General features: G+C 44.2%; 1 protein-coding gene across 4 annotated transcripts in view; it reads left to right on the top strand.

Annotated features, from left to right (window-relative positions):
• The window catches only part of LOC311271952 (kinesin-like protein KIF13B), a 36,823-nt gene that overhangs the window by 3,809 nt on the left and 16,442 nt on the right, over positions 1-16,572 (top strand). For all 4 annotated transcript variants that reach the window (XM_084377972.1, XM_084377971.1, XM_084377970.1 and 1 more), the window contains exons 4-20: positions 6,161-6,173; positions 6,347-6,407; positions 6,820-6,912; positions 8,667-8,847; positions 9,180-9,267; positions 9,408-9,542; positions 10,170-10,282; positions 11,379-11,490; positions 11,920-12,132; positions 12,219-12,329; positions 12,603-12,737; positions 12,816-12,946; positions 13,284-13,370; positions 13,551-13,741; positions 14,829-15,060; positions 15,159-15,321; positions 16,404-16,550. In XM_084377972.1, coding sequence (XP_084234098.1) covers positions 6,161-6,173; positions 6,347-6,407; positions 6,820-6,912; positions 8,667-8,847; positions 9,180-9,267; positions 9,408-9,542; positions 10,170-10,282; positions 11,379-11,490; positions 11,920-12,132; positions 12,219-12,329; positions 12,603-12,737; positions 12,816-12,946; positions 13,284-13,370; positions 13,551-13,741; positions 14,829-15,060; positions 15,159-15,321; positions 16,404-16,550 — 2,206 coding nt within the window. The remainder of the gene's footprint in view (positions 1-6,160; positions 6,174-6,346; positions 6,408-6,819; positions 6,913-8,666; positions 8,848-9,179; positions 9,268-9,407; positions 9,543-10,169; positions 10,283-11,378; positions 11,491-11,919; positions 12,133-12,218; positions 12,330-12,602; positions 12,738-12,815; positions 12,947-13,283; positions 13,371-13,550; positions 13,742-14,828; positions 15,061-15,158; positions 15,322-16,403; positions 16,551-16,572) is intronic.

Genomic DNA, 16,572 nt, shown 5'->3' with positions numbered 1-16,572 from the left:
TATCTGGACTCTAACCAGCCCATCAGGTTAGCACCCAAGTCCCTGAAAGAGGCCCAGATCTAAACCTCACCCCACCCGTCCTCCTCCTATTACCTCCTTTCCATATTCCTCCTTCCTGCATCATCGTGTCTCTCTTTACAAAGGGTGTGTCTGTTCCAGCTCAGTCTTGCTCAGGTAGTCAAACCAGGATTTAAAGGAGCAGGAACAAAGGAGAGGACAATGGACAAAGACTCAGATATATAAATCACAACGTATGCATCAGAGTGCAGAAGTTTGTCTTTGTCTTTTTAACATTACAAAGCCAGAATTCAGATCAGTGCAATGAATCAAAATTAGTACCACATGACAGATGTTTTGGTGCAAACTGTCCATTCATTGGGCTGATTTAAAAACGTCCCACTGAGCACATGTGTTGTGTCTTCTTATATATTTACTGTTGTCAGAGCAGTCCAGTCCTCTGCCCTCCTCGCAGTAAGCCGGCCGGTGAGTCAGAGGACCGTAGGCAGGTGCTCCCTGGAGGTTTTGGCCCATTCTCAGGTTACCTTGTTCAGTAAATACACCTCAGGACAATCCTCTCCTGTCACTGGAGTATGAATCTCTCTCTGTGTAGAAAGAGAGAGTCTCATATTTCAAGCAATCCTATGCATTTTTTGTGTGATTATGTATCCGTGTACGTCTCTTCTGCCCTGACACGCTTCAGCTATGGTATGTTTCCCCTTTGGGGCTCCGTGTTAACAGGTTTTACAGGCTCAGTGCAACACAGACGAGCAATCCTCCATCACTGATCCCAGAGCAGCACACGTGAGAGAAGGAAAATGATTCAGAGCAAGTATTTCTGACTGGAAATCATCAGTTTCTGTATAAAGGCACTGTTGATTAGTTTCCCAATAATAGTGCACTCTATCATGAGCTTAGTCATTGTAACAGAAGAGCGTTGTTCGTTGGGGAGTTATTCACCAGCCAATTCCACTAAAGTTTCTGCTTAGTCAGGTCGCAGCCCGACAGGTTTAACTGAACTGCTTCACGAGCCTCGGGGGGTGTTAATGCTACGACACCCTCGGTAGCTGCAAGCAGGAATACAGCGGGGGCCTCAAGATGGTAGAGATTAATAGAGCCTTGGATCCCATTTTAACTGCACATGCTATAAACAGACCTTGAATTGTTGCAGGATATTTATCAGCCCCTGCAGAATAATGTTGAGAAAGAGAAACCACCTTTCCGATCTGAACTTGGCTTCGATAAGAACCCCACTTTTTATCTGTTTATGCATCACAAATATTTTCTTGTTTTATAACCTGACTTTGAGAACTGGTGTGAACAGAATCTGTATTATGTGACGGTCCGCCCAGAGAGGCTGTGTATTATCAGACCGAATAAATCTGGATTAGTCCAGCTGTGCACGTTGTTGGTCGTAGACTTGCTGACCGACCATCCTCCTCCCTCTCCTTTAGTTGACTCCTTGGAGCTGCGAGTCTCTGCCAGTTATCTCAGGAATGTCCTCGCCAGCCCAGGAGAGGACAGGACTTAATGTTGCTCTTTCATGCCAAGTCTCACATAGGGAGGCCTTGTTTCATTACACCACTCCCACCCCACCCCCACCCCCCCATGTGTGTGGCCTTTTCTCTTTAAAGCCTAAATTGATATTTCTGCCTGAGCGAATACTGTGTTTTGACTTGCGTATGATGCCACAAGGGCTTCCCTGGAGACCGGGTTCCTGTGTTACAGTATGATTGATTTTACTATCACACATAGAACAATCTGCGCTTTGCACATTTTTTGAAGTTTTGAGTATTTATTCCTTTTTTGAATGGCAACATGGAAATGAGTTTAGAAATGCAGATTGCTTGAAAACTCTGCCAGAATGGTGCATTCAGGCACAATTGTTAGTTTGCTGGTGATCGGCTGGATTCAGACCAAATCAGACGATCGACAGAAACGTTGACAAAGTTGAAACAGACTCAACTTTTGGAGGAACGCAGCCCGACGTCACGTTGAGGTGGCCAATCACATTAGCTGTCGATCAAACTGAAACCACAGTGGAGTGTAACATCATGTGTCATGTGTACACGCTTAGTTTGACATTGTGCACCGGTTCAAAAAACACATCTGGTGACGCCAACGATCACTGACATGTTCTGACAGAGTTGTGACCACAGATCAGATCAGAGTAGAGCGGGTCAGTAGCGAGGCATGCTACAGTATCTAGCATGGCTAAATGCTACAGACATTTCTCTGTGTAGCGTTATGTTTCACTTGTGATCACTGGGTTTGGTCTCGTGCCCCAGTTTAAAACACTCAGTAATGATCTGCTCTGCATCCTGGTTGTTTACTCTTATTTTTAATGCATAGATGTGGAGAAACGATCACAGGTAGGACCAGCATGCTAGTAGCATAACAACACAGCAGCTTCTCCTCATGGCAGACTGATGGGGGGGTTGGTTAAAGTTCACAACACGTCACACACACGGGCCATGGAGTGACACTCGCACACCGCTGCACCATTTGTTTCAGGTCTTGTTTCCAGCTACCTGACAAATTAAAGTCCAATATTCACTCTCCTTTTAGCTCTGTTTTTGGTCTCCACCAACTCCTAAAGGAAAGATGTGGCTCTTTAGCTGCTAAAAGCTCTAATTTGTTCACAAAACAATTTAGCCAGTTGCTAACTTTGTCCTGTATCGTGCTCGGCAGAGACACAGTCAGGTTTTTTTTGGCAAAACCAGGTGCCTCATGCGGCCGAATCTGACACTAATGAGAGGCGTGAGAGTTAATCAAGAGTGGCCTGGAAAATCCTGACAGTGAGTACAAAGGCAAGGCAAGTTTATTTGTGTCTTGTAGACACAAGACAACTCAAAGTGCTTTACAGGGGCATAAAAATTACATTAAAAACAAGAAGAAAGACATCAAGAAACAAAACATTAAAACAAGTGAAGAAATAGGAAAGTAGGCTAAAATAGAAAAGGTTTAAAAGAGACAAGAATAGAAAATAGCTGCTGCGCAGCAATGGGTCGGGTCCGGGCTATTTTTGGCAAATTTAGGCAATTCTGAGCAACAAACAGGAGAATAGGAAGACAAGACAGTTGACAACAATGTCCATTTCAGACCACTTGAGGCTTGAACCCACAACTTCTGGAACCAAATTTATCATTTATCGCTCTGAGCTAATTGGCAAGTGGCAACACAACAGTGGCTTCACACATTGAGTGAGCCAGTCACTGTTGTGCAGGCAGATTTGAAACCACTGTAAAAAAATCAGTTATCAAGACAAAAATCTGAAAATACACATATTGCAGCATGGAGATGTTGGTCATTTTAAAAATGATTGATTTGCTCCATAAGTGAATAACTGATGTTTAGCTATGTCATTATTGCATTGACTCCAATTGTTCACATGAAAGAAAAATTTAAAATGCTGTGAAAAATTCAGTTTTTGAGGCTCAATTTTTTAATAAATCAAAGGAGGAGAGAGGAAATAGGTTTAAGAAGTTTTACAGTTTTTGAAAAAAAACTGAGTGATGTAGTTCATAATTTTTAATAGGTTTAAATGTACAAAAGTTTCTTCAATATTGAGGCTACAGTTTGATGAAAGTTCTGAAGCTGTAGCAAGTATGGTTGGTTTGTTATGAATGTTCAAAGTTTTGAACTTCAGACGCTTGCTGTAGCACCATCAGGACTATTGGCTTGGGTTTACGGCTGAGGTAATCTGGCATGAGACTGGACCTTTGTGCAAAAATTGGTTAGCTTTCTTTCACGGTCCAGTCGAAGCTCTTTGTTTTTATTTAATTTAGAGGCGTGCTGTGATGCCACCATCAGGACAATTGTCTTGTGACAACATGTCTTGTGTTTCATGTTGAGGACATCTGACATTTTGATCTGTCATCATCATCATCATCATCATCATCCTTGCTGTAAATAAAAAATATGAACAGATGTAAAATGTAAAAACAAGAGGTGTATCTCATGCAGCCAGTGTAGTTACATGATCCCAACATGATTTTGAGTCAATTGATCACATGACCTGGAAGCTATTGAGCTAAAATGCTAATATTTGCTAAAAATGAACCCTAAAATAAAAGTCACAGTGCAGCTCAAAGCGTTAAAATGTCTTCAGTGAACGGTTGTGGCAAACAGAAAGGTCTTGATTTAAAGAGGTGAGAGTCGGAGCAGACCTGCAGTTTTCTGGGAGTTTGTTCCAGATTTGTGGTTCATAAGAACTGAACGCTGCTTCTCCATGTTCAGTTTTGACTCCAGGGACCGAAAGCAGACCTGAACCTGACGACCTCGGAGGTCCGGATGCTTCATAACATGGCAGCAGATCAGAAATGTTTTTTCAGTGCTTTATAAACCAACAGCAGGATGTTGAAATGTTCTCTGACAGACGGGAAGCCGGTGTAAAGATGTAAGAACTGGAGTGATTTTGTTAGGACTCGAGCAGCAGCGCTGTGAATCAGCTGCAGCTGTCTGATGGATTTTATTAGAGTCCTGTAGAGACACCGTTACAGTCGTCCTGTCTGCTGAAGACAAATGCCCGGACAACAGACTTAACTTGCTCCACCATGACTGCTGCTCTGGTGATGGAGAACACCACAGTGGTGCAGCGGAGCAAAGAATATGTCTGATAATTAGATTTGATGTTTGCTCGCTGGAACGTAGTAATGTGTTTACTGACTGATGCATGGGACACTGTTGTTGGCTGCACCGGGACGAGCCTGAAACGCAGTGACTGTGCTTTAGAGCGCTCTGGTAAGAATGCAGAGATTTGGGCCTGTGGATCGGGGACACCGAGAAGGTCACATTCCCCACTTCATTCCCTCGGAGCTAAAGAGGATTAGTCACCTTGACAGATATTTAAGCTCCATACGATTAAAACACTGTTGACTCCGTATCCTTGAAGCTCTCACTTTGTGCCCCACTGTCTTTGACCCAGAGTCATGTCAGGGTTTCAGTATTTGCCAGCTCTGCTGTTTTTTCTGCCGCAGTGTTGTTTGCTGTACTTTCCTGCGCTGTCACAGAGCAGTTAGTGAATGTCAAGTACGCCTAAAGAAACAGCAAGTCACAGCATTGACATGTTATTCATTTTAATGAGTCACCACTCTTTCTGAGAGACATACAGTATCTGAGCAGGCTGAACCAAAGGACGTTACAGTTCACTTCACATCCAGATAACAAAATATTGTACTTTTTCTGTAAATTCAGTGAATCGTTTGTGTAAAATAATCACATGGAAACTCTTATTCCTCCCTCAAAACTACTGACTGCATCTGTGCAGCGTGGAAGAACACAAAGCGTCGTCTGATCGATGACACGTATTGTGATCTGCAACACAATGACATGAGTATAAAATAAAACATTAAAACATGTTACATGTTATATGTCGTCATATCACACAGCACTCGGGCAGATACTTAAATATTATCTGAGATCAGAGGGAGACTTCAGACTGAGCTCTTTACCTTTACAACAAGAAATATCACTTCATACAGCACGTCTGGCTGAAGGCCAGCGACTGGTACACGATTCAAACAGGTTCTTCTCCTCTCAGTTTGCTTCATTGATTTAATTATAAGGAGGTTCCCAGAGGAAGAAAACTAGAAAGTATCTCACAAGAAAAAGACGCACATCGAGATTTGAATCTGCAGCGTGTGCATTTTGACTCGTGTGTATTACGTATGACTAAAATAAGCTCATGACCCCGCGGCTGGGAACCACCGGCCTGTAGGTTAGAAAAGCAGTCATGTGACCGAAGGGTCGAGGCTCCTCGTCTCCGCAGACCGGCTGGGAAAATGTTGGTGGGAAAAATGTAGAAGAAACGTTTGGTTAGATGAACAGCTTCTACCTGGGAAGCTTCCAGGTGCGAACGTGTGTCACTCAGTGAAAGTGAAGAAACAGCTGACTTTAAGTAAACATTAAAGAGGCCTCAGGGCTGCGCTTTGTTTCCCTGCAAATGTTCCTTTGCTTTGCTCTAAATCTTGAAGAGAGCGTCGAGCGTGGATGTAAATGTCAGATAAATACTACCAAATACTCATGTAGTAATGCAGTAATGGCTACCGAGTATTTGTGCAATGATGTGGAAATGGTTACTGAGTACTTGAATTGTACTTGAAACGTGAATTTTAACCCCAGTGGTTAACTGATATTTGTATTTCTTCTCTTTTGCCTTCAGGAGTCAGCCAAAGGTGAGTGTTCAATTAAACACTGTACATTTAGTTACACATTTCTCTTTATTAATGCACAAAGTCATTCCTTAAATATGATCTTTCCGTTGTAGCATTTGATGATTGAATGCTTACTCTGTTTAATATCCACGCACTCATCACTTTCTCTGCTGTATCTCGTGTTTTCTCTTCAGGTGTTTGCCTACGACCACTGCTTCTGGTCCATGGATGAATCCCAGAAGGACAAGTTTGCAGGTTGGCACACTGTGCACAGGCTCCCTGTGTTTTACACTCTTCTCGGTTTGCTGCGATCTGTTTTTAGTGCAGCTTCACCACTCAGTGACTCATTTATCTCCTGACAGACTGTTTGCTGATATTCTGAACTATTTATGGAGACAAAGAAAGGAAGTGTAAAGGGGGTGTACAGTAAATCTTTCAGCAGCCTGTGTTAGATGTTTTGAATCTGAACTAAATGCCCACCATGTTTATTCTGGGCTGTGACTCTTGACTTGGATAGAAAATGAGAGAACACTAAGTCTGAATGTGAACAACCTCAGAAAGTGTTCTCACATTTCTGTCCTGTCTCTCTCGAGTTATCTTGGAAGTATAGTTTGTGTTGCAGTCTGTAGTTTGAGATGCTGAAGTGTGTTTTCTGACGTGTGTGCAGGTCAGGATGTCGTGTTCCAGTGCCTGGGGAAGAGTCTGCTGGACAACGCCTTCATGGGCTACAATGCCTGCATCTTTGCTTATGGACAGACAGGTGAGATTTAAAAACATCTGGTATTCTGAGTAATGTAACTACAAACAGCGACCTGAACCTGATGCAGTTCAACACAACAGTCCTGTAACAGGTGACCTACGTATATTTAAAGATGCTCTTACCATCAGATTCGGCTGCCGCAGCCGATCGTGGCTGCTCTAGATGATGCTCGTGGTTTCACCAGTTGTTCCACGACATGTTTCAGAAGCGTCAGTGACTTTCAACACCTGAGCTTTCCTGCTGTGACATGTCAAGATGCTGTGAGACAGGCTTTTTCCAGGCTTTTAGGTCCTAATAGGACGTTAAATACGTTATTAAAAGCAGGAGCAGTGGAAAGTTCATTAAGGTGTGTTGTCACTCGGGTGCCTTTTATAAAGATGCAAGACATTTCCAGTGAGGGCAAGTCCTTACAGGCCAGATGACAAGTCGAAGTGCTCTCGGTTCAGCCGCACTTGGTCCTAATAGCCCAACTGTACAGTGGGTCCTTACTGCTTGAGAGAAAACAATAAGAAAATATTCATATAAAATTGTTTATTCAAATAAATTTCACTGACAGTGTAGGATGACATTATAAGTAAATTGTGCACATTGGAGTTTGAGATTATGGCAGCTGAAAGAGCAAACGAGTGAAAGTGCCCGTCAGTCAGACGAGGCGCGGTGAACTCGTGTGCTTTCACAGATTATTAAACATTACATTCATCATATCAGAACATTTTGTCCAAATTGTCCCAGGCTCAAACAGCTTGTCTGGTCCAAGTCTCTGGAAGCCACGAGATCCCAGATCAAGTGAAAAGACAATATTTACACCCTCAACTGGCAGATGAGCGCTAACGCTTTTAGCTTAAAAGCTACAGTGAAGATGTCATCTTAAAAACGTGTGTGTGCATGCACGAGGCTCATAAGAGCTGTATGAAGCCATTTTATTATTATTTATCTGATTGATTTATTGATTCAGTTGTTTTTTCCGTTTTAAATCATCTCCAGCTGCTTCAGTTGTTTAGCAGAAAGCTGCGACGCTGCTTTGCTGTGAAGCTGCAGAAATGTTTTGTGGACTTTATCCAACTAATTTTCATTTTTGGGTGAACTTGCCCTTTAAGGACACACGTGCACTGCAGACATGGGTTCATGTTGTTAAACTCGTCTCTCTAAGCGTGAGCATCTCCACTCCACATCTGTATCTTTACACTGGAGTGTTTTCTGACTTGAGTTTGGATCGACGTTGCTCTTTGACAAACCGCGCTGCCGTTCACTCAAAGACCCCAAATGTGAATCTCATCACACTTTTCGGCTGGAAAAAGTCTCAACAAGCAGTTTAATTTCTTTTTAATTGAGGGTGTCTCGTATGACGCTGCTAACTATCTGACTCTCAGCCTCTCAGAGCGTCGTACTCTGGAGGGCTAATTTACCCTTATTGAATCTGCATGAAAGCTGAGGAGGTGTTGTGCTTCATCTTTTTATTTATAGTCACATGCACAGCAGCTTCATGAGCAGTACGATCCAGATCTGTTAATTATTGACTGAATGATTCAGTCTGTTCTCATTTTCTTTCTCGGCTCCCAATCACTGAACTCTGTGTTCATCCACGTTACACATTTTATTGTCATTTTCTGTGAAGTGAGACGTGTGTGAGCAGCGTGAGAAGCTTTATTCAGTGATGACAGTCTTAAAGTGAACTTGCATATTCCCTCTTTAATATTGCCTGATTGTTTTACTGCTTGATGTCTTTATTGTAAGCTGTCACCGTGTGTCTCCAGGCTCTGGGAAGTCGTACACCATGATGGGCTCGGCGGAGCAGCCCGGTCTGATCCCTCGACTCTGCAGCTCCCTGTTCAGCAGGACTGTGCAGGAGGCCCAGGAAGGAGAGAGCTTCACCGTGGAGGTCTCCTTCATGGAGATTTACAACGAGAAGGTCCGAGACCTGCTCGACCCTAAAGGGTGAGGAACTATTCGGTCGAGGCGACACTAAAACAGGGATTCAGATACGTGTGAATGAGCCTTTGAGCCAACTGAATGAATCCAGATGTTGGAAAGCAACAACTACATTTTCTTCTGCAGTCACATGAGCCTTCATCTTCCAGTCTGGTTCAGCGCTCTGAACCTGAACGTCAACATATGAACCTCGACCTTAAGACTGGCTGTATGTTAATGTGTTTATTTTGGGGAGGGAGGAACACAGCGGTGTAGTTTATCTTCTCCTGTTTGCAGTTGGGCTGAGCAGAACAGAACAGAACAGGACCGGAGGATTAATAACTGTCTCCTCTCTGTAGAAGTCGACAAGCACTCCGAGTGAGAGAGCACAATGTTTTTGGGCCTTACGTCGACGGCCTGTCTCGCCTGGCTGTGGCCAGCTATAAGGTAACTGTAACGCACTTTATGAACGCCGTCTAATTTCTTCTGTTTGTCTCTTCCCCTCCGTCACGTCGTGCTGCCGAGGGGAAACAAGTGATTTGATAAAGTCTGTACGAGACGTGTTTGTTTGTTTGTGTCTGCGACAGGACATCGAGTCTCTGATGTCGGAGGGAAATAAATCTCGCACAGTGGCCGCAACGAACATGAACGAAGAGAGCAGCAGATCCCACGCTGTGTTCAACATCATCCTCACGCACACACTCATTGACCTGCGGTCTGGGGTAACACACACACACACACACACACACACACACACACACACGCACGCACACACACAGGATCAACCCATCTCCATGTCTAATGATTCCCTTTTTTATAGACATTCCTGTTTAAATGATGCTGTACTCTGCTTGATTATTATGTGATTAATTGATTTAAATGGCAAAAATTTGTTAAAATATAAAATTGTGTTAATTTTGGGACGACGTTTGTTTAACTGTCTGTGTTACGCCTCCTCTGTGCAACTGGAAATTGTGGCCTGTAGCTTCTTCTTTACATTTTTTTTTGCTCTTCAACAAAGAAGTTTCAAACACCAAATGCTAAATATAAAATATATATAAAATAAACAGGGATTCAGTGCCAAACTCACTCAATATAAAGATGAGAATCGAATACAAACAGTACATCTTCACATTTAACAAGACGTAGAACGAACATAGAAACATGGATTGGACAGAAACGCCGAATGAACGCAAAGATGATCCATGAATCGTCTGTAAGTCTCCTCAAGTCCAACTGGCCTGAAGTTTCTCTCTCTGCAATGACCGGAAAAGATGGAGAGATTTTATAAATCAAGTTTAACGTCATCGTGTTTAATAAATCTGTGTTCTGTCGTGTGTCCACTTCAGACAAGCGGCGAGAAGGTGAGCAAGCTGAGTCTGGTGGATCTGGCCGGCAGCGAGCGAGCCGCCAAGACTGGAGCGGCGGGGGAACGGCTGAAAGAAGGAAGCAACATCAATAAGTGAGTTCACAGAGTGTAAATATATGGAGCTGCAACTGAGTATTGTTTTCATGAGAGGTTATCTTCACCATCGATCCTTTAGTCCACAAAAACAGTGATAAATGTTCATCACGCAACATCCCAGAGCCAAAAGAGACGTCTTCAAGTTGCTCCTCTTTAGGTAGACCGATGCCGACTGTTAGTAATCTGTGAGACGAATAACTGAAGAACTGATAAACATTTACAGGACAAATACAAATCCTAGTCTCAAAGTCGAGAATAACCAGTGATGTAATGTAACCAACTACAGTCTCCTCAAGTACTGTACATGAGTACAGTGTGGAGGGACTTTTCTTCTGCGTTTCCATTTTCTGCTGCTCGATACATCCCTCCTCTTCATTTTCAAATGATTCACAGCTCATCAGATATTACTTGTGACCTCGGTGTTGTGGACACTGAGACCAGAGTGGTGACCGCTAACAGAGAGAGGACGCTGCGTCAGAGCCAAAGTGCTGCATCTGAATTATGTTTTATTTTATCGACAGTCAGACACAAAAAACACAGATAAATGTAAAAATGCTCAATATTGGTCTATCCCTACTTTTTGTCCTAAACCCAAAGACTTTTCATTTACTGTCATAAATGACAAAGAAAGGCAGAACATCTTCACATTCAAGAAGCTGGAACCAACAAATATTTTACATTTTTTCTTGAAAATGTCTTTGAATTAATGTAAAAAGTTTCCAAACATTTTTTCCTGACAGATCGTTGCAGCTCTATGTGACTTTTGTAAAAGAATCACTGACTGGACTGTTTGTTTTCTGTCCACGCTCACTCTTGATCCTCGAGTCCATGATCTCACTACAGTCACTGGTTTTGGTCTTGTTGATCTTCCTCAGTGCATGAGCTGATCTCTTTGCTTGGCAGGAAGCTGTTTTACTCGCGTATCTACGCTGCGTCCCTGTGAGCCTGACTGAAATGTTTCCAGGCCGAGATTGCCTTGATGATTTGTGGTCTTTTGGTTGTTCTGTTACATGTCTGTGCTGTAAATACTCCCCTCCCTCCTCCCTATGTACTTCCCTGTCTGTCCTCCCCCTCTCTGCACCCGTCCCTCCAGGTCTCTCAGCACTCTGGGTTTAGTTATCTCGGCCTTGGCTGACCAGGGAGCTGGGAAGAACAAGAACAAGTTTGTTCCCTACAGAGACTCCGTGCTCACCTGGCTGCTCAAGGTACGCAAAATACGAAGCCTCGTTCATGCAGTTTCCACTGCAGTGACTTCTCTGCACTGTATTACACAGCAGGGTGCCAGTACACTGTGCATGTTTTCAATCCAAAGTCTCTCAAACCAGTTAATTTTGAGGTGTGCCCATTTGGTTTTAAGGCCCTGCTGATTGTCTTCATTAGCTCTGTGCTGTTTTGAGCCTTGAGTTTTTAATTTGGGGTTTTTAAATGAGTGTGTTTGTAATTTGTCCCCATGTAGCATTGTAAGAGTGTTTAATGCAGCTTTGCAGAAACCTTGATCCTCTCAAACACCGCGTGCTCAATAATCATACGCTCTTCACACATTGTAGATAAATCAAAGTAGTGGATTTTGTGTGCAGTCTGAGGTTTTGTGTTTTGGATTGTCACTGAGGTAACAGCTGTGCTTCCACCTGCAGGACAGCCTGGGAGGGAACAGCCGCACGGCCATGGTCGCCACCATCAGTCCTGCTGCGGACAACTACGACGAGACGCTGTCCACCCTGCGTTACGCCGACCGGGCCAAGAGCATCGTCAACCACGCCGTCGTCAACGAAGACCCCAACGCCAGGATCATCCGAGAGCTCCGAGAGGAAGTGGAGAAGCTGAGGGAGCAGCTCACCGAGGCCGAGGTTCAGATGACGTCTTCCTGCAGAAGTGTGGTGAATAATGACTCAGTGATATGTGGAGAGTGTAACGCAGCCTCTGTCCCTCTCAGTCTATGAAGGCCCCCGAGCTGAAGGAGCGGCTGGAGGAGTCCGAGAAACTGATCCAGGAGATGACGGTCACCTGGGAGGATAAACTCAGGAAGACCGAGGCTATTGCACAGGTAACACACACAAACACACACACACACACACACACACACACACAAACACACTGTACGTCGGTTTGTAGACAGAAAACAGTTTCTGGCACTGAGACGACGACACTGAATAAAAACATTTAATCAAACTGTGAAACTTTTAAATTGTATCTCCGCAGAGTTCTCCGCTCAGTTCCTTCTCGTTTTTACTTTTGCATTTCTCTCATCGAGCAGCTGAAGGTCAGAATAATCAACAAATCAACCCGTGCATTAAAACATTCAACATGTTTCCTGCAGGAGCGTCAGAGGCAGCTGGAGAGTCTGGGTATTTCCCTGCAGTCCTCTGGAATCCGAGTGGTGAACGACAAGTGTTTCCTGGTCAACCTTAACGCCGACCCTGCCCTCAACGAGCTGCTGGTCTACTACCTGAAGGTACCGGACACACACATACGGCCCAGTGCTGTTTACGTGTACGTGCACACATGTTGACCACCTCTCCTCCGTGTCCAGGAGCACACGCGTGTGGGCTCGGCCAACTCGCAGGACATCCAGCTGTGCGGGATGGCCATCCAAGCCGAGCACTGCGTCATCGACATCACCGAGAGCAGCGGCGTGGTGCTCACTCCTCACCGCAACGCTCGGTGAGTACTCGACCTGAATCAGCACTGCGAGACGTGTTTGACTGATTGTTGTGACTTCACAGAGCATCACAAGTCCTGATGTATCTAATATACGAATAAACACACAGTAAAATACACGATTTGGTCAAGAACAAGATATTCAGTTACACTAACATGTTCACGGTCGACTCTACTGTTCAATAGAGGCAAAATGCAGCCAAAAAAAAAAAATCTATAAATGTATTGTGTTGTGTTGACAGTGGCAAATCTGCTTTTTGGTTGTATTTGTTGCACTTGGAGCGTGTAGAACGACGACAGTTTAATCTTTTCTCATCTCAAATGTTGTTGGAACCTGCAGAACGTGTGTGAACGGAGCTGCAGTCACCAGTCCGGTCCAGATTCATCATGGTGACCGAATCCTGTGGGGCAACAACCACTTCTTCAGGTGGGTCTCACCTGCACAGCGACGACTTCGTGTCTGTTCGGTGTTTAATTTCTAACACAAACAAGTTAATGTGGTCACAAACTCTTCATTGTGTCTCTTCCTATTTTTCGCCACATCACACTTCCTGTTTTCTTTCACTCGCTTTTGTCACAACCACCACCTACCCGTGTTTTCACACAGGATCAGCCTGCCGAGGCATATGGTCCACGCAGGAGGTGACGATGAGGATGGTGGCGCTGCGATGAAGACGTGTCTGAGCACCGACCAGCTGGAGGTGGACCTGGACGCGTCCAGCGACGTGTCGAGCGAGCTGAGCTTCGGCTACGAGTTTGCTCAGGCCGAAGTCATGATGAAAGGAATGGGCAACAACGGTGAGTCAGACTGAAGTGTTATATATATAATATATAATTATAAAGGTGCACTCCGTCCAAAATCAAGAAGACTTGACTTAAAACAGTAAATAACACGTTGATGTGTTTTAGCCGAGCTGCGTGTTTTTAGGTCGACAGTTGTGGTGAATGAAATGACCGTGCATTATTCAGCATTGTTACACAGTGAACAGCCTCGCACACATTGTGTCATAAGAACTTAAAAGCTGTGTTTACATTTAAGACGGTTTTCCAGCCAACTTTTCACCCAATTATTCAACTTTGAAGGAACTTAAATGTTCCCTCAGCCTCTTCTTGTCCACGTTTTTCAGTTGCATGCGACTGTACAACATCAAGACAGCTGAAAGAAAATGATCTGCACTGCGAGCCTCACCCTAAAGCTCCTGTACTGTTAGAGCTACTGCCTCTGAGTAATGTGGCTATAAAGCAGCAAAACAACAACAATAACAACCAGATTTGTGTCAACAAGTTCAATATTAATCCTGTAATCTTGTATATTTTTGAGGGACAGTGTTTATTGGGATGACTCACAGTAAACTACCGTGTGTGTTCATTGCATGAAGCAACATGTCACTCAGTCACAACAATGGGTGTATGTGGCACAGAAGAATAAGTTGCATCAGGCTTTAGACACGCAGGGATCGTTCCTAACAAGACTAATTATATAGAATAATGATTTATCCTTTAAGTTAACAAGGCCTGTCTTTACATCTGTATCAAAAGCACAGGATGTCCAAGTTACTCCAAGCAGCTTGTACAAGTTCAGTATTTACCCTCAAACCTTCATATTGTCCAGTGTGTTGTGGTTGTGTAAAGCCTGCAGCGCTCAGATAGAAAACTGGGATAATGAGGTAAATATTGGCCTTTTGGAGCCACAGCGAGTGAATCCTGTGAAGCAGTTGTAGCTTATTTGGGGGTGATTAAACAATAACAGGCTTAATTGTAGGATGAACTTCTTATAAATGCTGATTTTAATTTAATAAGAAAGACTAATGAACTGGAAACCTCCTCTCTTCCCTCCTCCATCCATCCATCCATCCATCATCTGGCGGCTCCTCCTCCACCTTAGACCCCTTGCAGTCGGTCTTACAGACCCTGGAGAGGCAGCATGAGGAGGAGAAGCGCTGCGCCCTGGAGCGACAGAGGCTGATGTACGAACAGGAGCTGCAGCAGCTCCGCCGACGGCTGACTCCTGAGAAACCCTCCCACCTCCTGGATGCGACGAGCCTGCTGCCCGGCGCAGCAGCTGCAGTGACGTCACACAGCTCCCACAAACGCATGCGGCGCTGGAGCGAGGACAGGTGAGACACAACTTTTACTGATCTTTGATGCATTTAAATCTTTGAAGGAAGAAAAGATTGTATAGACTGATTGTAAAACTCGTGTGTTTGTGATTCAGAGAAGCCATGATGACGCGCAGCCTGCGGCGCCTGAAGGAGCAGATAGTTCGGGCCAACCTGCTGGCTCAGGAGGCGAGCTTCATCGCCGAGGAGCTCAACAAGAGGACAGAGTACCTGGTCACTCTGCAGATACCTGCTGCCAACCTGGATGCCAACAGGAAGGTAGGCTGTGTAAAGAACATCTGCTTACAGAAACAGAAACTTAACAGCCAAGAAACAAGAAGTCAGAGACCCACCCGCTCTGTTTTACTGTCAGATTGTACGAGTAAGTTCAGGCACTGTGGCGCCCTCAGACAGAGTTAAGACAGCTGCCCCCCATTTTGACAAATTGGCACCATTAAAGAGGTCACATGCTGCAAAGTGAACAAAGTCCACACCAACGATAGTTACTCTGTCCCACAGAAAACACTGCTGCACTGCCTGAAACGCCTGGTTCAGAGTCGAGCCTTTACTTCTGTAACTTATGTGTGTCACTATGTCACAGGTGTAATATAAATATGTATATTTATTATAAAATAATTACACTCCAGTCAGACAGCGGACAAACAGTATGTTTCTGCTGTAGCGCCGTTATTTTAGATCACACTACCTTGCTCGGCATGACCCGCCCTACTCTGCCTCTGATTGGCTACATCCTGCCTGTTAAGTAACACGCGTGTGTTTTTTGAAAATTAAAGTAGTAAACCTGTTCTACTAGGATGCCCAAATAAAAGTATGAACCTGAGAATTAGCACAATAAGACCTCTTTAAACGTTTGCTGAATTAGCTATAAGCAGTCCCTGTTTGCAGAGTACCCATGGCTGTACAGACGACTATTAACAGATTTAAGTGCGTTTGTGCATGTTTGTACACGATGGACTGAGATGATGGTAACCTCAGGAAGCGAGGATGGGAAGGAAATCACACTGTTTCTAAACTATATGTATCACGTCAGTGTCTTAAGATTTGATTGAGTTTCGATGCCCAGAAGGTCTTTGAATTTTTATGCAAATTGCTGCAATCAGGAGCTTAAGTGTTTCAAAGTACCTTAATTGCCTTCTGCCACTGCTGCACCTCTGCCGTGGGGACATCGATGTAAAGCACTTTGTGCAGATGGAAGGAAAAGCACTTTGTTATTGAAGAAAAACTCTGCTGTGCTCTGAGTGATACAAGAGATATAAAATACAGAACGTACTGTTCATGTTCTGACTTGGATTTCAGGCCAACATGAATAAAAGCAGCTTTCTGTCTCCTTCTCTTCATAGCGTGATGCAGTACTGAGCGAGCCGGCCATCCAGGTGCGTCGCAAAGGTAAGGGGAAGCAGATCTGGGCTCTGGAAAAGATGGAGAACAGGCTGGTGGACATGAGGGAGCTGTACCAGGAGTGGAAGGACTTCGATGAAGACAACCCAGTGAGTGAATGATGAGAAAACA

This window comes from Pagrus pagrus (genome assembly GCF_965226575.1).
Source record: "Pagrus pagrus genome assembly, chromosome: 16".
Lineage (NCBI taxonomy): Eukaryota > Metazoa > Chordata > Actinopteri > Spariformes > Sparidae > Pagrus > Pagrus pagrus.
This window is presented reverse-complemented; position numbering and strand designations above follow the sequence as displayed.